Raw genomic sequence first — 25198 nt, forward strand, 5'->3', positions numbered from 1 at the left:
GAAACTATCCAGTCATCATAAGACATCAAAATAATAATAATTATGAGTGTGGCCTAGATATAATACACACCATTGTGACCTAGTGGAAAAAGCATGGTTTTGGGAGTCAGAGGGCATGCATTCTAATTCTGGATCTGCCCTTGCCTGCTGTGTGACCTTGTCTCCAGTTTTCCTGTGTCTCAGTTTGCTTATCTGTAAAATGGGGCTTTAATACCTGTTTGTCATCCTACTAAAACTGTGAAGCCCCATGTAGGACAGGGACTACTATGTCTGACCTAATTATCTTGTATTTGCCCCAGCACTTAGTAAAATGCTTGGCACATAATAATCACTTAACAAATACCATAATAATTATTATCATTATTTGCAGTTCATGTTGTTTTTAGATCTTCAAGAAAATACTCTCTGAGGTTTCCACTTAATGCTAAAGGACACCAGGAAAAAGTGAAGCAAAAAAACCAGGTAGAAGCACTAAGAGAAGTTGTAGTCTATCTCACTCACTCAGGAAGACATGGCAATAAGTAATTGGAGGTTACAAAAGATTTCAACTTTAATAGGAATAAAATAGACTAGATAAAATGTTTTATTTAGGAAGTTAATAGTAAGGCCCAGTCCCCATCAGATAAAGGTAAGGCTGACGAAGGAAGCTGAATAAATGATCTGATTAAATGTTTGCCACAATCCTCTGGGATAAACGGTCTGCCTATCCTTATTATTTAACTAGAAAAGTGAATTATAACCCTTCTCTTTCAGTCTCCTCTAGTGTTGTTTACCCTTTAGAAAAGAGTCATGTGAATGAAATCCCTGAAATAAAATGTATTTTAAAGACTTTTATTTACTCAAAACAAGCAAAAGCTCCTCATTATTGGCTTCAAAGCTCCCCATCACCTTGCTCCCTCCTACCTCACCTCCCTTCTCTCCTTCAATAGCCCAGCCCTCACACTCCACTCCTCTGGTGCTAACCTCCTCACTGTGCCTCGTTTCTGCCTGTCCCACCATTGATCCCTGGCCCATGTCCTACCTGTGGCCTGAATGCCTTCCCTCCACACATCCATCAAACTAGCACACTTCCCCTCTTCAGAGCCCTACTGAAAGCTCACCTCCTCCAGGAGGAGTCCCCAGACTGAACCCCCCCTTTTCTCTGCTTCTCCTCCACTCCCCATAGTCCCAACTCTCTCCCTCTGCTTACCCTCTCTGTCCCACAGCACTTGTTTATATGTGTACATATTCATTTTTCTTTTTATGAATGATGTGTACATATGTATAAATCTATTTATTTATATTGATGCTATTGATGCCTGTCTACTTGTTTTGTTTTGTTGTCTGTCTCTCCCCTTCTAGACTGTGAGCCTATTGTTGGGTAGGGATTGTCTCTATTTGTTGCTGAATTGTACCTTCCAAGTGCTTAGTATTGTGCTGTGCCCACAGTAAGTGCTAAATAAATATGGTTGAATGAATGAATACTCACAATGAATTGATGGCAGAGCAAAAAATGAGCTGCTTTGAAGCAGACAGGAGAAGCTATGGTCCCTGCCATCAAATAACTTAAAATATCATAGAGTAAGTGGGCTATAAAGGTCTATAGAAACACCAATGGACACACCACAGAGGTATTAAAGTTGATTTCTGCAACATGAAATATATGGTTATTCCCAATGCTGGGCTTGATTTAGAGAAGTAGCAGAGTTTAGCATCACGAGCATGGGTCTAGGAGTTAGAGACCTGGGTTCTAACCCTGACTCTCCCACCTGTTTGCTGTGTGACCTTAACCAAGTCATTTCTCTGTACCTCAATTTTCTCATCTATAAAATGGGAATTTGTTACCTCTTTCCTTCTCCTTTAGACTGTGAGCCCCATGTGGGAGAAGGACTGTGTCCAATCTGATTATCTTGTATATTCTACCCTAGGGGTAGTACAGTGCCTGTAATGTAGTAAGGGGTAACAAATTCAATGATGGTGATGAAGACGATGATGGTGATGTCTTCTGTGCTATGTTTTGGTTTGGAGTCAGAGTGTGATTCAGTATAATGTCTCGTAGTCTGTCTAGAATCTTATTGATACTAGAAAGCAGTAACTACAGCAGTAGCTGTTTCCACAAACAACTTTTTCCCCTTCTTGAAAATTGTGATTATGGTAGAATCTTTGAAATCTGGTGGCCTATTCTCCATATCTCATATGTTGATAAAAGACTTATACAAACATCTGAGGACCTGGTATTCTACTTATATATTTCTCCAGGGATACTACCAGATCTAGTCTTACCATTCCAATTCAAACTATCAGTAAAACAAACACACTGTAAAGTAATCAAGAGGGATAAATATACAGCTCCTAGTAAACTGAAGAAACTTGCCAAGAAACCCAGCTATGGATAGTGATTTGAACAGTATATCTAGGAGATGAAATATGATTGATATTGGGCTAATATCAAGGCAGCAGGAATGACAAAGACAATCAAGACTGGTTTGTTGAAAATAACACAGATATTTGAAGAAAGTCTCTTGCATTTAAGCAAGAAATTAATTAAAAAATTATTCTTCCCGAGCTCTCATTCCCTCTCTCTCTCTCTCTTTCTCTCTCTCTTTCTATCACTCACACACACATGCACACACAGAGTCTGTCAATGGTGCTAGGTAGCACTTGTCTACTGCAGAACCTGGGGGACAGGCAGGTGATAAGAGGGCTGATTACCAGCCTTTTTACACTTGAGGACTTTGGCTAGGGCTGGCCTTGTCCAGTAGGAGAAAGAAGAAAATCTAGTGATTTTCTAAGGAAGTCAGGGCTGTGGTAGGGAAGAGAAAGGAGAAAGGAGTCCATTAGAGTGAGAAGAGCATGTTGACAATATATCCCTAGACCTCTCAGCCAATTGACCTGCCTGGGAGCTTCTCTGGTGATACTTCAGGTTACATATGTTGGGAACAAAGTTACATGGGTTTATGGATAATAAATGTGGGCAGCATTGCTTTTCAGTACCAGACAGCATTTGTGAAAACACTATATACCCCCAAGTTTCTTGTTTATCTTTCTTTCCCTAGCAACAGCTTGACATAATTATCATAATTCTTCTCAGTTTCATTTTTTTAGTGACTGAAAAAAATGCACATTAGAACTCTTTTGCAAATGTCCATCATAGGGATAAATGATATGTTATATGGAAATTTTATTTGAAATGAGACTGATGATAGAAATGATTCTGTGGAGAAGATATTTTCTTAAATCATTTATCTCATTAATTTTAACAAGTGACTTTAAAAAACTTGAAAATTTATGGGAGGTAAATTAACTCCCATATCTTAGTTCTTGATTACATCCTAATACAAAAGTAGTGTCATTTCTACTCCTTTCCTTTTTCACATCCTCTGTCTTCTTTCCCTTTCCTTCCTTGCGTATTTAGGTACATATTTAGTCTCCTACTCTCTTCTTTCTTCTTTTTATTTTCTCTTTCTTCTCATTACCAGCAGTATTTGACGAATGCCTACTGTATCAATCAGTCCATCAATCAATGGTATTTATTGAGTGTTTACAAGGTGCAGAGCACTGTATTAAACACTTGGGAGAGTACAATAAAACAGCTTTAGCAGACACATTTCCTGCCTATAATGAACTTACAATCTAGAGGGGGAGATACATATATAATAAATAATTTATAATATGTAATTTAAAGATATGTACATAAGTGCTTTGGGGTTGTGAGTGGGGCAAATATAAAAAGTATAAACATCACACATCCAAGTGCATAGAAGGTGCAGAGGAGAGAGTGAGCTGAGAAAAAAAGAGGGCTTAATTGGGAAAGGCTTCTTGGAGGAGATGTGACCCTAATGCTTTGAAAGCGGAGAGAGAGTGGTGGTCTTGCTTATTTGAAGGGAGAGGGAGTTCCAGGCTAGGGGAAAGACTTGGGAAGGGAGTTGGTGGTGAGAAGAGCAGCGTGTGCCAGATGGGCTTTAGTAGATCAGTAAGGTGAGGTAGGATGGGGAGAGCTGATTGAATAATTTAAAGCTGGTGGTTTGATGTGGAGGTGGATGGGTTGCCACTGGAGGTTCTTAATGAGTGGGAAGACATGGACTGAATGTTTTTTCTGAAAAATGATCTGTGCAGCAGAGTGAACTAGGGACCGGAGTCAGGGAGGGATATTTATTTATTTTGATGTCTATTTATTTGTATTAATGTCTGTCTCCACCGCTCTAGACTGTGAGCTCGTTGAGGGCAGGGATTGTCACTCTTTATTACTATATTGTACTTTCCCAAGCACTTAGTACAGTGCTCTGCACACAGTAAGTGCTTAATAAATGATTGAATGAGTGGATGACTGAATGAAAGGAGGAAGAAAGGTTTGCAGACCATTGTACAAGATACCTGGGATCATAAAAGGCAAGTAGAAAGCATCATTCCTGCCCTCAAGGAGTTTATCTTAGAGTTTTTAGACCATTGCTTTTTTAAATGGTAGAAGCAGAATCCAAAATCGCCATAAAATCATTAAGAAGTTTCAGTACCCATTTTTATAAAGGACCTTTATTAAGAGAAGAGTTTAAGAGGCTATTTTCTACCTTTTATAATGCATTTGGCAAATCCACCAGGAACTGAATCCTTTTAATTTGTAGAATTTTCTTCTATTGAGTTTTTTTCCTTGGCAATAGGCATGAGCAAGCAGTTTACAAATGTGTTTGACACTAGATGTGCCTAATAAGAAAAAAAGAGAGAGAAAGAGAGAGCAATTAATGAAGTCAGATAATGAATCCACACACTTTGGATCCTCATTTAAAAGTCTTCAGTTCATTGATGTATTTTTACCTTTTCAGATGAGATTCCAAAATTAAAATCCAGTTAATTTCAACACTGAAAAAATGCTAAAACACAGGACTTTAGTTTGAATGTGAACTGTTCTTCTTGCCATATATTACACCAATTAATAATAGTAATTGTGGCATTTTTTAAAAACTTACTATATTCTAAGCACTGGGGGGAAGTACAGGATAATCTGAGTAAATTTACTATATTCTAAGCACTGGGGGGAAGTACAGGATAATCTGAGTAGACAAAGTCCTTGTCCTTCGGGGCTCACAGTCTAAGAGGAGGGAAAAATGGATATTAAATCCCATTTTACAGTTTAGAAAAGTGAAGCAAATAGAATATCACCATGAATATTCAAAGTTATTTTTAATGATAATAAATCTATGAAAACTTTCCACCCCCTATACCACAACTCAGATTCTTTGCTCCTCCCAAACTGTACTTCACTCTTAACTCTCTCAATGTGGATGCGTGGGCTCCTTCCCTGCATGGAATCTCCTTTTCCATCAGTTTGCCAAACGATGCTCCTCCCCATCTTCAACACAATCTATAAAACCTCTTCATGAGGCATCCTGGCACACTGGATATGGAATCCTTTCAGCTTCCCTGGAAGCTTAGAGTTTAATTATCCATTCATTCTTTTTTTTTTGTATTTACTAGCTGTTATCTATATTTTTCTTCTTTTTCCAGCCATATGTTTACACTATGTATCTCCCTGTCTATCCCAGTAAGCACCTCAAGGACAGAAACCTGTCTTCTTCTATTGGACCTTTAATTTGGAAGTAGCATGGCTTAGTGGAAAGAGCACAGGTTTGAGAGTCAGAAGATCTGTGCTCTGATTCTGGGTCTAACTGCCTGCTGTGTGACTTTAGGCATGTCACTTAACTTCTCTGTGCCTCAGGTCTTTTTTTCTATAAAATGGGAATTAAATATCAATTCTCCCTCCCACTTAAAATATGAACCCGATACGGTACGGGACTGTGTCTGACCTGAGTAATTTGCTTGTAACCCAGTGCTTAATACAGTACTTGACACATAAGTGCATGACAAATAGCACAATTATTATGACCATTGTACCTCCCCAAGTGCCTAGTACTGATTTCTGCACGCAGTAGGTTCTGCACTCAAAAGTATGAATGATAATAATAGTGATAAATTCTGTATTTATTACTCCATATTCAAACATTAATTATTAATTTATGGTACCTTAATCTCAGATACTTATATCATTTTAAAGGAAGTGGGTTTGACTAGAGATGTTCTTACTCAAGGAACACTTCTAGTCTCACCCTAAAACACACTTTCTCAGACTAATTTTTGCAATTACTGTGAACCAACAATATCATGGAAAACTTTTTTTGTTTTCCCCCTCATTTCATTTAGGCTACAGATCCTGATGCTGGAATAAATGGACAGGTTTTCTACAGTTTGGCAAACTTTAATCATCTTTTTCGCATTACATCCAATGGTAGCATTTACACGGCAGTTAAGCTTAACAGAGAAGCAAGGGATTATTATGAACTTATCGTTGAGGCAACGGATGGAGCTGTACACCCTCGCCGGTCAGCCTTAGCCCTGGCCATCAAAGTCTTGGATATTGATGACAACAGCCCGGTATTCACCAATTCTTCTTATACAGTAACTGTTCCAGAGAATCTACCAGCTGGAACCATTTTCCTCCAAATAGAGGTGTGTAATAAGGATGTCTTCCTTGAACATATAGATGTAAGACAGTTTTCCTTAAAAGGAACAAGAAGGTTAGGAAGAAAAAAAAGCAATGATCATATTCAAGGGCAGTTTTTCCTGCTATTTCACTAAACTCTCATTTTAAACACAGTAGAATGTGATATTTCATATATGTTTTGTTCTAAATTAAGGAAAATTTAAAAAGGTAACATGCCAATGATATATTTTGCCATTTTTGAACTGATCATTTGCATTGACACCTTAATGCTGCCAATTTAAGAGCATATGTATTATTGAGACCTATGTAATGTGAGTCATGCTTCATTAGGAGCCAAAATTATTTTCAAAGAATTTCAAGCTGTAATTTAATTACTGAGCATTTTCTACAAAATTATATTCTTGAATTTGACAAAAATTATTTCTGAAACCTCTCTGTCTCTCCAGTAAAGCTCAATATTTTATGAAGATATCAGAGTACAGTTACAACTTCTGAGAATATCTGTGAAGAAATGCCCTCATTAAAGTGTAAACACCTTCTGATCAGGGGCTGTATCACTTCTTTGTTTAGCACTTACCAAGTGTTTGTATCAGTCATTGCAACAAAGTTGACCTCCAATAAATACTTATATTACAGTTTCATCATATACAATGTTTACACAAGTGGTTTTCTTTGAGAAGACAGGACTGTTAACGCTGACCTAAATATTATTCTAAATATTATTCTCTTTGACTTGTACTAGGCAAAAGATGTCGACCTTGGTGCCAATGTCTCCTATCGGATACGAAGTTCTGAAGTCAAGCATTATTTTGCATTGCATCCATTTTCAGGAGAATTATCTCTTTTAAAGAGCTTGGACTATGAATCCTTCCCAGACCCAAAGGCAACTCTCACTTTTCTAGTGGAAGCCTTTGATATTGGAGGAACCATGCCACCTGGTCTTGCTACTGTCACGGTGATAGTGAAGGTAAGACTGACTTTAAATGGAGAACACCACTGGAAAAAATTATAAGCTATCCAAAACTAAAGTCTTTAAATTACTGCTTATTTTGTTATCAAAAGCAAACTTTCTCCATTGCTTCATCTAGATACTAACTGTTCACTTTTTCAAAGCAGAAACTTCACTGTGAAAATGTATGTATATTACAACTATAATAACTGCTCTTCAACTACATATAATTACCCAGTTGTGCCCTAGCTCAAAGACTTCTGAGTCACATATATTTGCAAACACTTGAGTAAAAATTTAATACTCTGTGATTCCGAAGGATTACAATAAATATGTCTTCGAATAATGTGATATGGAATTATGTGATAATGTGACATCAGTTCCTTTCTCGAAAGGATGATCTGAATTGTAATTTGGCGACCTGCTTTTATTGCATCAATTGCTGGTATGTCATGGTATCACATTCCCATTTCTACTTCAAGTGAGTGAAGCCCAATCAAGATAGAATCCTATATGTTATGACTTCTTATATGATATTTCATTTCTGCTTTATAATTTACAAGAGGCTCCCCTAAATCTTATGTATTTGAAAGTCATCCTGTGCTTTGTTTTTGTCATATATTAATAATTATGGTATTTGTTAAGTGCTCACTATGTGCCAAGCACTGTTCTAAGCACTGAGGTAGATAAAAGTTAATCAGGTCGACACAGTCCCTGTCCCACATGGGGTTCACACTATTATTATACTTAGAGAAGCAGCATGGCTCAGTGGAAAGAGCACGGGCTTTGGAGTCAGAGGTCATGGGTTTGAATGCCGGCTCCGCCACTTGTCAGCTGTGTGACTGTGGCAAGTCACTTCACTTCTCTGTGCCTCAGTTACCTCATCTGAAAAATGGGGATGAAGACTGTGAGCCCCACGTAGGACAACCTGATTCCCTTGTGTTTACCCCAGCGCTTAGAACAGTGCTCGGCACATAGTAAGCGCTTAACAAATACCAACATTATTATTATTATTATCCCCATTTTACAGATTCATTCGTTCATTCAATCATATTTATTGAGCACTGACTGTGTGCAGAGCACTGTACTAAGTGCTAGGAAAGAACAATTCAGCAACAGAGACAATCTAGACACAGTAGGTACAGATGAGGTACCTGAGGCACAGAGAAGTTAAGTTACTTGCCCAAGGTCACAAAGCAAACATGTGGTGGAACTGGAATTAGAACTCAGGTCCTTCCCAGGACAGTATTCTGTACACTAAGCTATGCTGTTTCTCTAAGCCATTATATTTGAGAAGCTATTTGAGCCCAAATGAGGTTACAAAATCTCTTTATAGGTAAGGTTTTCTCAAAGGTGGAGATTTGGAAGTCCTTAAAGGATCTTTTCTTACCCTCTCTTCAGGGCTGATAACACTGCTTTTGAGCCAGGGGAAAAACTACAGCTCTGAGGATCCAACCTAAATTCTCATACCAGCTCCACCTGCAAGACGTATGCCATCAGAAGTGAGGGTTTCTGGCCAAAGCATCACCAAGGGCATTCATGAGTTGGATGGGAATCCTAAAAACATAGACAATAGTGGCTACTGAGGCAAAGGCTATGTTATGATACTATATCATAACATAACTACCATGCTGGGCCTCTTTGGGTCCTGCACATACAAGCACAATCTCCCGTTCACCCCTCCAGAAAAAACCCAACAAAACAAAACTCTGCATGCCCTTCAAATATGTTCCCCAGTGCCCATCTACTCACTTTTTGCAGTTCTGCCTTGAAGGAACATCACTAGCACTATAGTAGGAAAAGAAGAACATTAGTGGTGCTACAATCATATTTTATTGTACTCTCCCATGCTTAGCCATATAAATAATATTTTGCTATTTTTAAAGGTATTTGTTAAGTGTTTAGTATGTGCCAGGCACTATACTAAGAACTGGGGTAGTTACAAGATTATAAGGTTGGGCTCACCCTTTCCCAGATGAGACCCCCAGTGCTCTGTTTACAGTCAGTGCTCAATAAATACCACAGGTTGATTGATTGCAGACCACTAGTAGTATAATTACTTACTTCCTTTGCATATTCTCTGTCCTTCCTTGAAGTCTCAGGACTAAGACTTGTTCATTGTCCTTTATGGAAGATTAATTATATTATTACATGGGGCTGGCATCACATTTTTTATTTGTGAGTCTCTCAACCCCAGCATTTCATTGTTTACATCTATTATGTGTTTTTAGAACAAAAAAAGAGTCAGTCAATTTAGGAGCATAACACATCCAATGCAACAATTTAAAATCTTCTTTGGACTTAAGGTGGTTGGGAATCATCAATTGGAAGAATTAATACACTTTTTTTAAGCAGTTACTTTTCCCCTAGTGCTGGAAATTTAATCCTGCCTTGAAGGCACCCAGATAATTCTAGCATAGCATGACCCATGAAGCAATCCTATTTAAACATATATTAAATTTAAAATCCTAGGAAACCTTCAGGGATACTGTGATGGTCAACTCAATTAGTGAAAGATTCTATGTATGTTGAAAGGGAGGCCCCAGGTATAGTAAATTTTCCATCATCATCAAACAAGGTTCTTTGCAAATGTAGAACAATGAGGGAAAAATCACCAAAAATTCAAGTGTTATTAGGATTGTTGCTAGAAAAGAAATTATTTAAAAGTCTGCTTCACTTTTACTCTTTGCCTTCACTGTTTCTATCCATCAAACACTCTGCATTTTACTTTGCCTTTAGTAAGTTCTTTGTGGGCAGGAAATATGTCCTGTTATACTGTTGTGTCATATTCTTCCAAGCTCTTAGTACAGTACTCTGCACACAGTAAGCTCTCCATAAATACAATTTGATTAATCATCACACACTCCTTGGCTTCTTCAGGAGTGTAAGAGATCTTGGTAAATAGTATTTAAAAAGGAATAAACATTCCATCCAGTATTCCTTATGATTATATTCTGATAGGGATATGAATGACTCACATGACACAATTTCCTTGACAATCTGATGAGAGTTGGGAAATGGATCTGAGCATTACCAGGACTGTCAATTTCCAGCAGAGCCAGGAAATATAATCAATGAATCAAATAATCATATTTATTGAGTTCTTACTGTGTGCAGAGCACTGTACAAAGTGCTTGGGGGAGGACAATACAGCAGTTGATAGATGTGTTCTCTGCCCACAGCTAACTTACATTCTAGAGGGGGAGATAGACATTAATATGAATAAATAAATTACAGATATGTACATAAGGGTACAGAAGAGGGTGGGAATAGAGGAAATGAGGGTTTAGCGGGGAAAGACTTCCTGGAGGAGATGTGTTTTTTATAATTTTTTGAAGATGGGGAGTATGATCATCTGTTGTTTATGAAGTGGCAGTGTGTTGCAGAACAGAGGCAGTATGTGGGCAAGAGGTCAGAGGCAAGATAGACAATATCGAGGTGGTGAGTAGACTGACATTAGAGAAGCAAAGGGTGTGGGCCATATTGTAGTAGAAAAGTAGTGAGGTAAAGTAGGAGAGGTCAAGGTGATAAAGTGTTTTAAGGAATGCTACAAACATAACTCCTTAGTACAGTGCTCTGTACATAGTAAGTGCTCAATAAATTCCATTGATTGGATTTGTGCCCTTTATTCACCCTAGCTTCAGGCCCATAATACTTACGTATCCATAATTTATTTTAATGTCTGTCTCCCCTCCTAAGCAGTAAGTTTCTTAGGGGAGGGAACATGTCAACCAATTGTACTCTTCCAAGTGTTTAGTACCGTGTTCTGCAACAGCAAGAGTTAAATAAGTAGGATGGATTAATTGATTTTTGAATGTGCCATCACTTTTGAGATGCCCCTTTCTTACTATCCCAGAGAACCCTCTAAGCATATCATATCACTGTATTTTTTTTATGGTATTTGTTAAGCGCTTACTATGTACCAGGCACTACAATAAACCCTGAAGTAGACGCAAGCTAATCCCATTGGACACAGTCTCTGTCTCATGTAGGGCTCACAGATGTAATCCCCATTTTGAGGATGAAGTAATTGAGGCATAGAGAAGTTAAATGAGTTGCCCAGGGTCACACGGCCAACACATGGTAGAGTCAGGATTAGAATCCAGATCCTTCTGATTTCCAGGCACCTTCTCAAGCCACAAGACTATGCTGCTTCTCACAATGTCTTACCATTCATCATGGCAATCACAGATATTTTTTACATAGTTCCTATCCCACACTTCAATATTATTTGCTCATTGCATTTCAACATCTCAGTCATTTTCAGCTAATTGCCTCTTTTAGCTGGATCTCACAGGAACCTACTACACTACAACCCTACCTAGTGCTGCCTGTTCTCAGAGACATCAATATATTGACTCCCCTTAGCACATCTCCAAAACCCTATTTCAGGGAGATAGAACCATCTGTATATAGAGGATTTACTGAAATATATCCCCAAATAGTCTACCCTGATGTAAAATTGGAAGGAGTGATCAGGGACATGAAAGCATTCCAGCTGTTATGCAATAACACGTTAATGTAATAACATTTAATGTAATGTAAATGTAATAACATTTCTAGAAGCAAAGAGCAAGGTCTTTTACATTGATAGAATCAGTGACATACTGTGGGCAAAGATAAATTTGCATTCCAAAGAAAGGTTATCTAGAAGATGGAAGAAGCATATATAAAAACTTGGACTTTGCTTCTCTAAGGAAAGGGCTTATAGTATAGATTTGTTCAGTAGTCCCATTATTTATATTTGAAATGGAAGTTGAAACATTTTGAACTGGTGTTCCATCCATAAAATTAAATACTACTAAAGAACAAATAAATAATTGGAAATAAATACAGTCAGTCAATCAGTTATATTCATTGAATGCTAACTGTGTACAGAGCGGCTCTCTAATGCACTGGCATAGTATCTTTTTGCTGAATAGCTTGTGAAAATATGAAAAATAAATATATACATATGCATGAATAAAATTAAAATGGCATTATTAATTTATATTTACAACTGATATTTGTTCATGTAAGTATAACATGTTTTTATTGCCATTTTTAACAATATATGTTGCTTGAATCAATTTTTTTGGAATTGGGGAATGCATTAGTGCATTTTACCAAATTCTCATGGGAAGATTTTGTTACTGCTGTGATGGGCAATTTCACTCCCCCTACCTGTCTCAAATTAGAAAGGAGAAGAAGAAGCCAGGAGTGTCACTCTGTAGTGCCCCTCCCTTAGGGAAGTATAGCTATTAGCTGAGCCAGTCAGAGGAAAGGAATCGGGGGGGAAGGTGGGAGGGGGGACAATTTCTTGCAAAGGAAGAACATAGGCCTTCTTAAGGTGAGAGACCATGAGCTATGTGCCAGGGGAACAGGGCACAGGGAAGGCTCACTTTGGGTATGGATTATCTCTATTTGTTGCCAAATTATACTTTCCAAGCCCCTAGTACAGTACTTTGCACACAGTGAGTGCTCAATAAATATGATTGAATGAATGAATGAATGAATGAATGAATGAATGAATGAATGAATGAATGAATGTGACTCTGGATGGATACAGAATACAGCAAGGGGATCAAAAGAACTCCAGTTGAGGGATCCCTGGAGGTTCAGAATCCAGAATTAAGACTGTGGAGGAGTGAGACTCCTCCCCTTGAGGGGTAAAAGACCATTGAGAGACTTGTTTCTAAAGGACTTGGAGAAGGTGAGACTAGAACCTGGCATGTCTCAAAAGTGGAAAGTTCCTAAGGAATGTGAGCCCCAAATGCCTACAGAAAAATGCATGATTCCTAGGGGATCTAGGGAAAGGCAGTCTAAACCAGAATTATTTTCCCTATTAATAATAATAATAATAATATTGGTATTTATTCAGTCCTTACTGTGTGCCAAGCACTGGTCTAAGAGCTGGGGTAGATACAAAGTAAACAGATTGCCCCACTTAGGGCTCACAGTCTTCATGCCCATTTTACAGATGAGGTAACTGAGGTACAGAGAAGTTAAGTGACTTGCCCAAGGTCACACAGCTGACAAGCGGAGGAGCTGGAATTAGAACCCATGACCTCTGACTCCCAAGCTTGTGCTCCTTCCACTAAGCCACGCTGCTTTCACAAACTATTATACATGATATAGCTCTCCGATCTGCAGATCTACCTCTCACTGGGACTGGAAAAGAAACTTTGGGGGCGTAGGAGGCACATAGACATGGGGAGTCATGGGTGAGGGGCAGTGCACATTCTCTGTAAGGGTAGGATGGTGGTGATAGGCTAGTCCCCAATGATTTCTGTGCCTTCAGGCAGATGTGTGGGCTTCAGTCAAAGAATGGTGGCAGCCCTAGGAATACAGTGACCTGTTACGCACCTAGCTGAAGGTCCCCAACTTGCATGTCAAGAACAGAGGAACTGTTCCATTAGGATACAGCAGAGGCTTTAGGGGAAACCTTAGCAGGAACTTTAGGATCTGGGCACTCCGTCAACTATCTCTGAAGGATCTTTTGGACTGGGTGAGGTAAGAACTCCTGGGAACATCACAAATTCTCTTTCACAGCACTTTATTTTCAAGGAACTGACAGAGTGTCAACATGGGAGTTCCTTCAACTAGTGTCAGGATTCCTATGCATGTAAGGATAAAGGTTCCTATAGGTATGTTTATGTTAAAAGTTGCTGTCAGGATGACAAAGCCTAGAGAATGGACCTGGGGTCAGAGGACCTAGGTTTTGAAACTGGCCCAAACACTTGCCTGCCATGTGACCTTGGACAATCAATTGATCATATTTATTGGGCACTTACTGGGTACAGGGAATTGTACTAAGTGCTTAGGAAGGTACAGTACTAAAATGTCACAACTTCTCTGTACCTCCATTTCTTCATCTCTAAAATGTGGATTAATATCTGTTCTCCCTCACCTTTACACTATGAGCTCCATGTGGGGCAGTGACTGTGTTAAACCCGATTATCTTGTGACTTTACCAGTGCTTAGTACAATGCTTGACACATAGTAAGCACTAAATAAATGCCACATTTTAATTTACTGTAATTGTTTTAAAATGGTGGATTAATTGTAGAACAGTTCCTGGAGGAGAAATTTCACCTAGCTGTATAAAATAGAAGGGTTCCTTTTTAAAAGGAATTTGCCTATATTAGGTGGTGGTAACCAGAAAAAAAACCTGTGTAGAATATTGGTAAACTATTAATGAAAAGTGAACCAGCCTTAGAGAAATTGTGAAAGTAATGAACCAAGAAGGAGATTGGGCTTAAGAGAAATAAATGGTGAAACAGCCACTTAAGTAAGGGGCAGGTGTGTACCTGCAACAACAAATTCAAGCACTAGATAATGAGAACTGTTGAGGTTGGGTATCAATCAGCTAATGGTATTTATTGAACACTTACTGTGTGCAGAGCACTGTACCAAGCACTCAGCATCATACCAAGCAAGTATTAATGCAATGTTGAGTAAAAGCTTCAATTTCCATATAGTCAACAATTGAAGCTTCCATAATTAGCTAATATCCCTCTTCTGCCTTTGGAAAACTATCTCATCTAAAAGTCAGTCAATGATTAAACATCAATCAATCAGTGGATTATGGATAAAAATCTAGCACTTGTTCAGACTCAAAATGGCACAGGTCTCCAGCACACCTGTTCTCTTCAGAGGCTAAAGCTGGAGAGGGGAATATCTCTGTGTACCTCCCAGCACATCTCCTACTTCTGCAACTGTTGTATAGCTGTGTCATCTTGTAAGCTGAGTTTAGGCTCTTTGGTTGAAGGTGTAGACTTTTCAGGTTGAAGTGACTGATCTCTTCCCTTCCCTTCAGATCTGCCAGATCACAATTCTCTCTGCAATCACACTTCCTCCATGAGGCTTTCCCCAAGTAATGTTTTTCTGCCCAGATCATACTAGAACCTCAGTATCCTTTGTCAATTATACACTTATGTACCCAATGCTCACCTCTCCATATCGATTTACCTACCATATCTGCAATTTAAGCACTTTTACACATATACATTCTTTTCCCATTCTCTTATTTCTATAAATTATTTTGTGTCTGTTTTTCCTGCTACAATGTAAGTTTTTCGAGAGCAGGGATCATATCTTCAAGCTCTAATGCACTCTCCCAAACCATTAAAACCGTAATCTCACATAATAGGCACTCAATAAATGTAACTATTGATTGATTAGTATCCCTATTTTACAACTAAAGACACTGAGGCAAAGAAATTAAATGGTCTACCTGAAGTCACACAGCAGCCATGGGGAAATCAATATTAAAACCATAGGTTTCCTGATTATCAAATCTAATTTCTTCCCATGCTGCCTGACTCTGTAGACTCCTTAAAATCATACAACAATTGGTGCAGGTTTTGTGGGCTGCAGAACCTGAAATCCCAAATGGGAGGAGTTTCCCAGGAGAAGAAACTCTTCACCTTCTCACTTCATACCTTAAAATTTCATGCTCTTGATACTAAATTGTAAATACTTATTTTGTGAGCTCCTTCAAAAAATATCTAGTCCTCCATGTAAATTCTCGATTATTCTTTGTAAAACATGTGAAAATATTGATCTAGAATGTGATGACATAGAACCACCAGAGGCAAGATTTTAGTGGCCTTCATAATATAGGGTGAGGGAGGGAGATTTATTTTAGCTTGTAGCACATTCTTTTGGCTTGATGGCACTACCCTCTAGTGGAATAAGATGCAAAAGAAAAAAATGTTTCTTCAGAAAAAATGTAATTTGGGTTTATTTTGTTGGATAAAAGTGCTTTTATGCAGGTTTAAAAATTTCATATGTAAATATTGATGAGACATTAATTTATTATTACATTAATAAGAAACCTTTGTTTTTTATATGCTTTGAAAAATTATATTTCTTAGAAAAACTGTGTGCAACTTCTAGACATTTGGCAATAATAAAATATCATAATCCTGTACTTCAAAAATGAATCTTTTGTCATATGGAAGCAGCATGGTTTGGGAGTAAGAGGACCTGGGTTCTAATACCAGCTGCACCACTTGTCTGCTATGTTATTTTACATCTCTATGCTTCAGTTACTTCATCTGTAAAATGGGGATAACAAGAACACATGGAATGTGTCTAACGTGATTATCTTGTATTTTCTCCAGTGTTTTAATTCAGTGCCTGGACCATAGTAAGTGCCTAACAAATACTATATATATATGTACATATACTACATATAATACTACATTTATAATACTGACATTGTATTGTGTCAGATAGTCTTTTTAGATATGAGAGAGGAAAGAAGTACCAGTCCTTTAATAAAATCAAGTTGCTGACAACCTTGTCTAGGTGATTAATCTGAAAACGTGTGATGCAAGAATATAAGCAGTGTATTTATCAGGAAGCTAAACTCAGTTAGAATATTTTATGTTTGGTGAGGGGGGTTTGTTCCCATAGACTGCAAAGTACTTCCTTTGCCCTGAACACATGCAGCATTTTTAGTCATATTATTGAAAATCAGTGCCACTTTACATTTAACCAGAAAGCTGATTACTGATCCTCCTGGGAAAATTGTTTTTGGAAGATATATCTAAAGCAGATTTTGAATTGTATAGTGTAACTTTTTACCCTTTAATGACAACCCTTGTGGGCATTAAAAATGATTTTTTTCTTTTTTACTGAAACAATGTGAGATAATGCTGTTGTGGGCAGGACACGTTTCTTTCAAGTCTGTTATACTGTCCTCTTACAAGCACTGAGTCCAGTTTTCTGCAGCATGCAGTGAAGTTCCAATAAATAAGAGATGCAGCATGGCTTAGTGGAAAGAGCACAGGCATGAAAGTCAGCAACTGGATTTTATTAAAGGGGTGCTCCTTCTCTCTTTCTCTATCATATCTGAAAAGAATATCTGACACAATATGATGTCAGTATTATATAAATCTGGCTCTGCCACATGTTTGCTGTGTGACCTTGGGCAAGTCACTTAACTTCTCTGTGCCTCAGTTCCTTTCTCTATAAAATGGGGATTAAGACTGTGAGCACCATGAGGGACAGGGGCTGCATCCAATCTGATTTTCTTGTATCTACCCCAGTGTTTAGAACAGTGCTTAGCACATAGCAAGCAGTTAACAAATACCCTAATTATTATGAGTACTATTATTAGTGATTGATTATGACACATGCATAGCTTTCCTGCTGTCTGTAACCTTTCCTCTGCAGCTGGTCCTTTGCCTCTATGATAATAATAATAATAGTATTTGTATTACTATGTGCCAAGCACTATTCTAAGCCTTGGGGTAGTTAAAAGATTGCCCCTCTTCACACTGCTGCTTTATGTTTAACACTGCTATGTCATCTAGTGCTTCTTTGGAGTAGAAAGGGTCTGCTTTCTCTCCTTTTGTAAAGCAGACACTGGTCAAGAATGGCTTCCCGACTTAATGAAGATGAATTTGTAGGTTGATATCTAGGGGATTCTCTCACCAGCCCTCTTTTTATTCCTCCCAAAATTCTGGTTAGGTCTTTGTCCTGGGTCCCTGAGGCTAGCCTCCTTATCCACATCTCCTGCTCAGTCAGGAGATTTTACTTAGCAGTTTGGCTTCCAACAGTGACACAGCAGAGGGTTGTTGGTTTTTTTTTTCTCTCAAAGTGATTGCTCCTTAAGTCCATCAAGGTGGTGGAGATAGATAGGGAATTGGTCATGTGTATTACTTGGATGGTTTCTTGAGTGAAGAAGTTTTCCACACAGAAGTTGACTAGTGAAACAAGGCTTGGGAGAGCAGGGAGGCCTGGATCATCATCATCATCATCAGATTTAGGTAGGTAGATCAGTAGGTACAAGATAGTAAGGTCACATATGGTGTTCACAGTCTAAGAGGGAGGGAAAACAGGTATTGAATCCCCATTTTGCAGATGAGGGAACTGAGGCACAGAAAAGTTAAGTGATTTGCTCAAGGTCATAAAGCAGGTAAGTAGTGAAACCAGGATTGGAACCCAGGTCCTCTGATTCCCAGGCCTGTGCTCTTTCCACTAGCTCACTCTACTTCTCCTGGAAATTTTATCTAATAAAGGCTTCATAAACACTGTCCTCTACTGATTCTCTTCCAATCTCCCTGGCCCCTGATTCTCAGTCTTTTCATCGGCTCCTCCTCTGCCTCTTACTCTCTGAAAGTGGAGGTTCCTCAAGACTCCTTCTGGGTACCCATCTATTCTCCATCTACACCCACTTCAGTGGCAAGCTCATTCACTCCCCCATCTAGACTGTAAGCTTGTTTTAGGCAGGGAATGTAGCTACCAACTCTTCCAAGTGCTTAGTACAGTGTTCTGCACATAGTAAGCACTCAAACAATATGATGGATTGATTGATGGAAGGCTTCAGCTACCATCTCTACCTGGGTGATTTCCAAATCTACATCTCTAGCCCAGCTCCTTCTCCTTCTCTGCAGTCTTGATTTTCTTCCTGACTACAGTACATCTCTACTTAGATGTCCTGACAATATCTCTATCTTAACAAGAACTCCTATCTTCCCATCCAAACCCTGCCCTCTCCACCAGACTTTCCCATCAGCACTGTCACTTCGCCCCTCCTTCCTTATCTCACTGATTTCCTACTACAATCCAGCTCACACACTTCACTCCTTAATGCCTACCCTCTCACTGAACTTTGTTCTCATCTCTCTTGCTGCCAACCCTTTACATGTACTCTCTTTGTCCTGGAACTCCTTCCCCATTTTATATATGACAGACCACCACTTTTCCAAACTTTGAACCCTTATTAAAATCACAGCACCTTCAAGAGCCCTTTTTTCCTTACTCTTTCTCCTTCTGCTCTGTCCTTGAGATTGGATTAGTACCTTTTATTCACCCCACCTTCAGCCCCACAGCATATCCATCATTTATTTTAATGTCTGTCCCCCTCTAGAATATAAGCTACTTGTAGGCAGGAAACTTGTCTATCAATTCTGTTATATTGTACTTTCCCAAGCACTTAGTTCACTGTTCTGCATACAGTACTTGCTCAGTAAATATGCTTGACTGATGGCTATTTTACAAAGGAGAAAATAGCAGTGTTATAAGAACCTTAGAAGTTGCACATACAATCTCTTTGCTGTCAGGATATCACCTGCCGTGTCCTGACAGTGTGGCTTAGTGGAAAGAGCAAGACTGTAAACCCATCAAAGGGCAGGGACTGTCTCCATCTGTTACCGATTTGTACATTCCAATGCTTAGTACAGTGCTCTGCACATAGTAAGTGCTCAGTAAATACTATTGAATCAAGTCAGAGGTCATGGATTCCAATCCTGGCTCTGCCATTTGACAACTGTGTGACTTTGGTCAAGTTACTTAACTTCTCTATGTATGTTACCTCATCTGTAAAATGGGGATTAAGACCATGAGCCCCATGTGGAACAACCTGATAACCTTGTATCTACCCCAGTGCTTAGAACAGTGATTAGCACTTAGTAAGTGCTTAACAAATACCATCATTATTGTTATTATTATAACCCCTTTTCCTACAAAAAGCATTGCTGTAAGTTTATACATAAGTGCTGATGATATCTATAAATGATTCAATACAGAAGTGCAAGGCTGGCTGAAGGATTGATAAGAATTTAGTTGTTGAAAATTTGTTGGAAAGCTTATTGGAGGACTTGAAAATAGAGGAATATGCAGAACTGGAGATACAGCATGGTGAATTCAGGGAATGGGGAGGGAAGATGAGAAAACTAATCCTCGAAAACTGGGGTGGGCTGAGCTTGCCATTTTTCTGTTTGTTATTTAAATAGTATTTGTAAAGTCCTTACTGTATGCCAAACACTGTATTAACTGCTGGGGTATATATAAGCTAATTTGTTGGACACAATCCAAGTCCCACATGGGGATCGCAGTCTTAATCCCCATTTTACAGGTAAGGTACCCAAGGCACAGAGAAATTTAGTGATTTGTCCAAGGTCACACAGCAGAGAAGTCATGGAGCAGGTCCTTCTGATTCTCAGGCCCATGCCTTTTCCTTGTGTTTCCTGGCAAGTTGGTAAAGATAGAGACCCAAACAGTGATCACTTTAGGAGGAAGTGATTTCCACCAGGCTGACGTGGATCTGTTTTTCACTATGAATTATAAATCCAGCATGTGGTCAATAAATACTATAACTACCAAAATCTAATTATCTACTCCTTCCTGAACTTGCCTTTTTCATTTTAACCTCTATCATGTCATTTTTTTTCTGTTTGTATATGCCAGTTTTTTGCTATTTTTGGATGGATCCTCCATTTGATAGGATTTGAATTATTCATGAATATTCAATGCTCTTTAATCAGCCATCTACTTTGGGAACAAAAATGTGACATCTTTGTCCATGCCATACATGACCATACTGACCTCTTCACAATAAAATGCTGTCACCATTCAATTTAGTTTTCTACAATTTGAATTGTCATGATAATGCCTTATAAGAGGAAATACCAGACTACTCAGCAAAATTAATGTTTTATAGAAATAGGTGAGAACAAAGTACTAACAGGCAATTAATAAAAGAGCTTTGGCTCACAGTTTCCTTCATCTTTCACTGTACTTGGAATATTTCGGGCTGAAATTATTTTAAAAGCTATCTATTTATGTAAAACCATCAGGATTTTCTGATGGAAAGGTCTGCCAAACCTTTCTGGTTTACAAAGTAAAATGGAATAGCACTCACCTATGGAAGGCACACATAGGAAGCAACAATATTCATGAATAAATTGCTTTCTGAAGAAAAAAATGACTTTTATTGCCTTTTTCTTCACCCAAAGTTAGATTGTCATCAATGCATGAATTCCAGCATATGTTTGAAATTCTCAACCACTGCTCTTCTTCACCTAGTGTTTAATCTGAATTCTTACAAAGATATACCGGTTCAATAGAAAAATAACTAATGCTCTTTGCAAGGTTGTTGTTACTTGAGTCAGAGTTGCAACACGTTCCATAATAGGAAATGTCTTCATACTTTTTAGAATGCTAGAATTTTCAGCTGTCTGTTGGAATTGGATCTGGGAATTTCTCCCAGACTTTAGAAAATGTATTTTCTTGGATGACAGATTGTGTTTGAGGTAGAATTGCTTTCAACTGATGCATCAGACATTAATATTGTATGGAAATATGGCATTGGCCTAGTGGAGCTCTGTTATTACAACCTTAGGGTTCTTGGCTATCTGATTGGTCAGGGCCTTTCTAGCCAAAAGAAGACCCAAGGCCCAGGCACAAAGGTCAGGGGAACACACACTTCTGCCAATGTATCCTTCCCTTCTTAACATCCTGTCTGGATTCCTGCCTTATCGAGTCACCTGGCCTGTTTATTGTGGAACAGGACAAAGTAGTTCCTCCCTTAAGACTCCAGACTTGTTCTTTTAATCAGCTTTTAATCAGCTCAGGGAGCGGGTGAGCAGAGGTGACCACAGCAATTCACTTAACTTCGCTGTACCTCAGTTATTTCATTTGTAAAATGGGAATTAACACTTCGAGCCTCCTGTGGAACATGAATGGTGTCCTATGTGATTAGTGTGAACCTATCCCATTGATTTTGTTGGGCACATAGTAAGCGCTTAAGAAATATCATTAAAAAAAAACACTTCCTCTTGGATGCCCTCCTCATGTGATAGTAACAGAATTAAAAATTTGAAAAGCTGATAGTGGGAAATAGTTTTGGTAATGGGAAGAATAAATGCTTATAGTTTGAAGGAGCAAGTGTGACTGTCCTTAATAGAGTTTCCATTTAAAAATTAAACTGTTAATTGTGTTTTGCAGGATATGAATGATTATGCTCCAGTGTTTAGTAAGCAGGTCTACAGAGGCATGGTGGCACCTGATGCAATCAAGGGCACAGTTATAACTATTGTATCAGCTGAAGACCAGGATCCTCCAGTAAGTAGAAAGATCCTATTAATGCATTGCATCTAAGAGGTGAAAGTCTTTAGCATTTGCATAAGACACCAAGTTTTTTGGCAGCCAGTTTTGTGTAGTTTCATAAATATTATGACTGTCTTTCAAATGGATATTCCTTAACATCGAATCAGAAAGCCACATCCTTTATTCTGGAAAGTTTCAGAATGCAATCCCAATCAATCAAATATATTTATTGAGCACTTGTTGTTGTTTTTATTAATGGTATTTGTTAATCATATCTATTAAGTGCTTACTGTATGCAGAGCACTAAACTAAGAGCTTGGGAGAGAACAATGTAACAGAATTGATAGACACAGAATATAACAGAATTGATAGACATGGTAGATCAAGCAATCTGGCATGGAAGATGAAGAGAATTTGGCTTATTTACATTTAAATTGACAGGAGATTTTATTTTTTTTTGCCAAAGTTTTGGGATTTGTAATGACAGTGTCTCCAATTTTGAAATGTGCAGCAGTCTGCCAGTGGGAGTATTTTGAAAACACTAAACACTTCCAAAACAGACACTGAAATGAAAGTGGGAGAATGTATGCGAGGTCAAGAAAGTTTTCATGTTGATCCAATAATTAATTTGCAGTTCCTTAACAGCTAACTTTCTGGGTTTCTTGTCACTGCTTGAAATGAAAAGAAAAGAAGCAACAAACAATGGAAATCAGAGATAATGAGAACAGTAATATTTGTAATAACATTTACCTTCCCCTCCATTCTACCAAGACTGCTCTCTCTAAGGTCACCCATGACCTCCTTCTTGCCAAATCCAATGGCTTCTACTCTATCCTAATCCTCCTTGACCTCTCAGCTGCCTTTGACACTGTTGACCATCCCCTTCTCCACACCTTATCTCAACTTGGTTTCATGGACTCCATCTTCTCCTGGTTCTCCTCTTATCTCTCTGGCCATTCATTCTCAGTCTCCTTTGCAGGCTCCTCCTCCCCCTCCCATCCTCTAACTGTTAGAGTTCCTCAAGGGTCAGTTGTTGGCCCTATTCTGTTCTCCATATACACTCACTCCCTTGGTGAACTCATTTCCTCTTACGGCTTCAACTATCATCTCTATGCAGATGACACACAGCTCCACATCTCTGCCCCTGTCCTCTCCCCTCCCTTCAGGCTTGTATCTCCTCCTGCCTCCAAGACATCTCTACCTGGATGTCTGCCCGCCACCTAAAACTCAGAATGTCCAAAACTGAGCTCCTCATCTTCCCTCCCAAGCCCTGTCCTCTTCCTGACTTCCCTATCACAGTGGATGGCACGACCATCCTTCGCGTCTCTCAAGCCCGCAACCTCGGTGTCATCTTTGACTCGGCTCTCTCATTCATTCAATAGTATTTATTGAGCGCTTACTATGTGCAGAGCACTGTACTAAGCACTTGGAATGTACAAATGGGCAACAGATAGAGACAGTCCCTGCCCTTTGACGGGCTTACAGTCTAATTGGGGGAGACAGGCAGACGAGAACAATGGCAATGAATAGAGTCATTCAACCCACACATCCAATCCATCACCAAAACCTGCCGTTCTCACCTTTATAATATCGCCAAGATCTGCCCTTTCCTCTCCACCCAAATGGCTATCTTACTGTTACAGGCTCTCATAATATCCCGGCTGGATTATTGTGTCAGCCTTCTCTCTGATCTCCCTTCCTCCTGTCTCTCCCTGCTCCAGTCTATTCTTCATTCCGCTGCCCGGCTCATCTTCCTGCAGAAACGTTCTGGGCATATCATTCCCCTTCTTAAAACCCTCCAGTGGTTGCCTATAAACCTCAGCACGAAACAAAAACTTCTCACTCTAGGCTTCAAGGCTCTCCATCACCTTGCCCCCTCCTACCTCTCCTCCCTCTCTGTTTCTACTGCCCACCCGGTAGGCTCCGCTCCTCTGCAGCCCACCTCCTCACCGTCCCCCCGTTCTCACCTATCCCGCCGTTGACCTCTGGGCCATGTCCTCCTGCTGTCCTGGAATGCCCTCCCCCTCATCTCCGCCAAACTAATTCTCTTCCCCTCTTCAAAACCTGACTGAGAGCTCACCTCCTCCAAGAGACCTTCCCAAACTGAGCTTCCCCTTTTCCCTCTGCTCCCTCTGCTGCCCCTCTACCCCCTCTTCATCTCCCTTCAGCTAAACCCTCTTTTCCCCCCTTTCCCTCTGATCCTCCACTTCTTCCTTCCCCTCCCCTCAGCACTGTGCTCGTTCGCTCAATTGTATATATTTTCATTACCCTATTTATTTTGTTAATGAGATGTACATCACCTTGATTCTATTTATTGCTATTGTTTTTGTCTGTCCGTCTCCCCCGATTAGACTGTAAGCCCTTCAATGGGCAGGGACTATCTCTATCTGTTGCCAATTTGTCCATTCCAAGCGCTTAGTACAGTGCTCTGCACATAGTAAGCGCTCAATAAATACTATTGAATGAATGAATCAATGAATGAATGAAAGTACTCACTGTGAGAGCAGCATTGCACTATGGGCTGGAAAGAATGCTCAGGTAGGATTTGGATGTTGCCCTGTCCATCAGGGGCCTCACAGTCTTATAAATTAAAATGAGGAGAGGGCACTGATGATACATAAGGAGTGATGCAAACAAAATACCAAAACAAATCACAACTGCAGCCATGGTGACCTCTACAGAAGCAGCCACCACTGCCTTTTGAAGAAGTTTTGTGGAGGTGGATCCAGGTTGAGGCTGCTTTTCTCTGTCCCTCCAGGATGAATTGGGATAGAGGTTCCTCAGTGGTGCAGAGGAGAACCAGTGTGGGATCACAGGGAGGCAGTGTGGCCTCAGGTAGAGGTGGATACCAAGGCTCTGGGAGCCGTGGTGGGAGGGGTGGTGGTGACAGGTATCCAGAAGAGTGACACAGCTGTGTGGTGGACCGATCAGTGGCAGCCCAAGGCCAAGGAGGT

The 25198-nt window shown here is 39.4% G+C and overlaps 1 protein-coding gene across 1 annotated transcript in view; it reads left to right on the forward strand.

Annotated features, from left to right (window-relative positions):
• PCDH15 (protocadherin related 15) overlaps positions 1-25198 on the forward strand; it is a 913479-nt gene that overhangs the window by 698940 nt on the left and 189341 nt on the right. The window contains exons 20-22 of the mRNA XM_029061331.2: positions 6172-6477; positions 7215-7439; positions 22143-22259. Coding sequence (XP_028917164.1) covers positions 6172-6477; positions 7215-7439; positions 22143-22259 — 648 coding nt within the window. The remainder of the gene's footprint in view (positions 1-6171; positions 6478-7214; positions 7440-22142; positions 22260-25198) is intronic.

The sequence above is a fragment of the Ornithorhynchus anatinus genome, chromosome 3 (assembly GCF_004115215.2).
Source record: "Ornithorhynchus anatinus isolate Pmale09 chromosome 3, mOrnAna1.pri.v4, whole genome shotgun sequence".
Lineage (NCBI taxonomy): Eukaryota > Metazoa > Chordata > Mammalia > Monotremata > Ornithorhynchidae > Ornithorhynchus > Ornithorhynchus anatinus.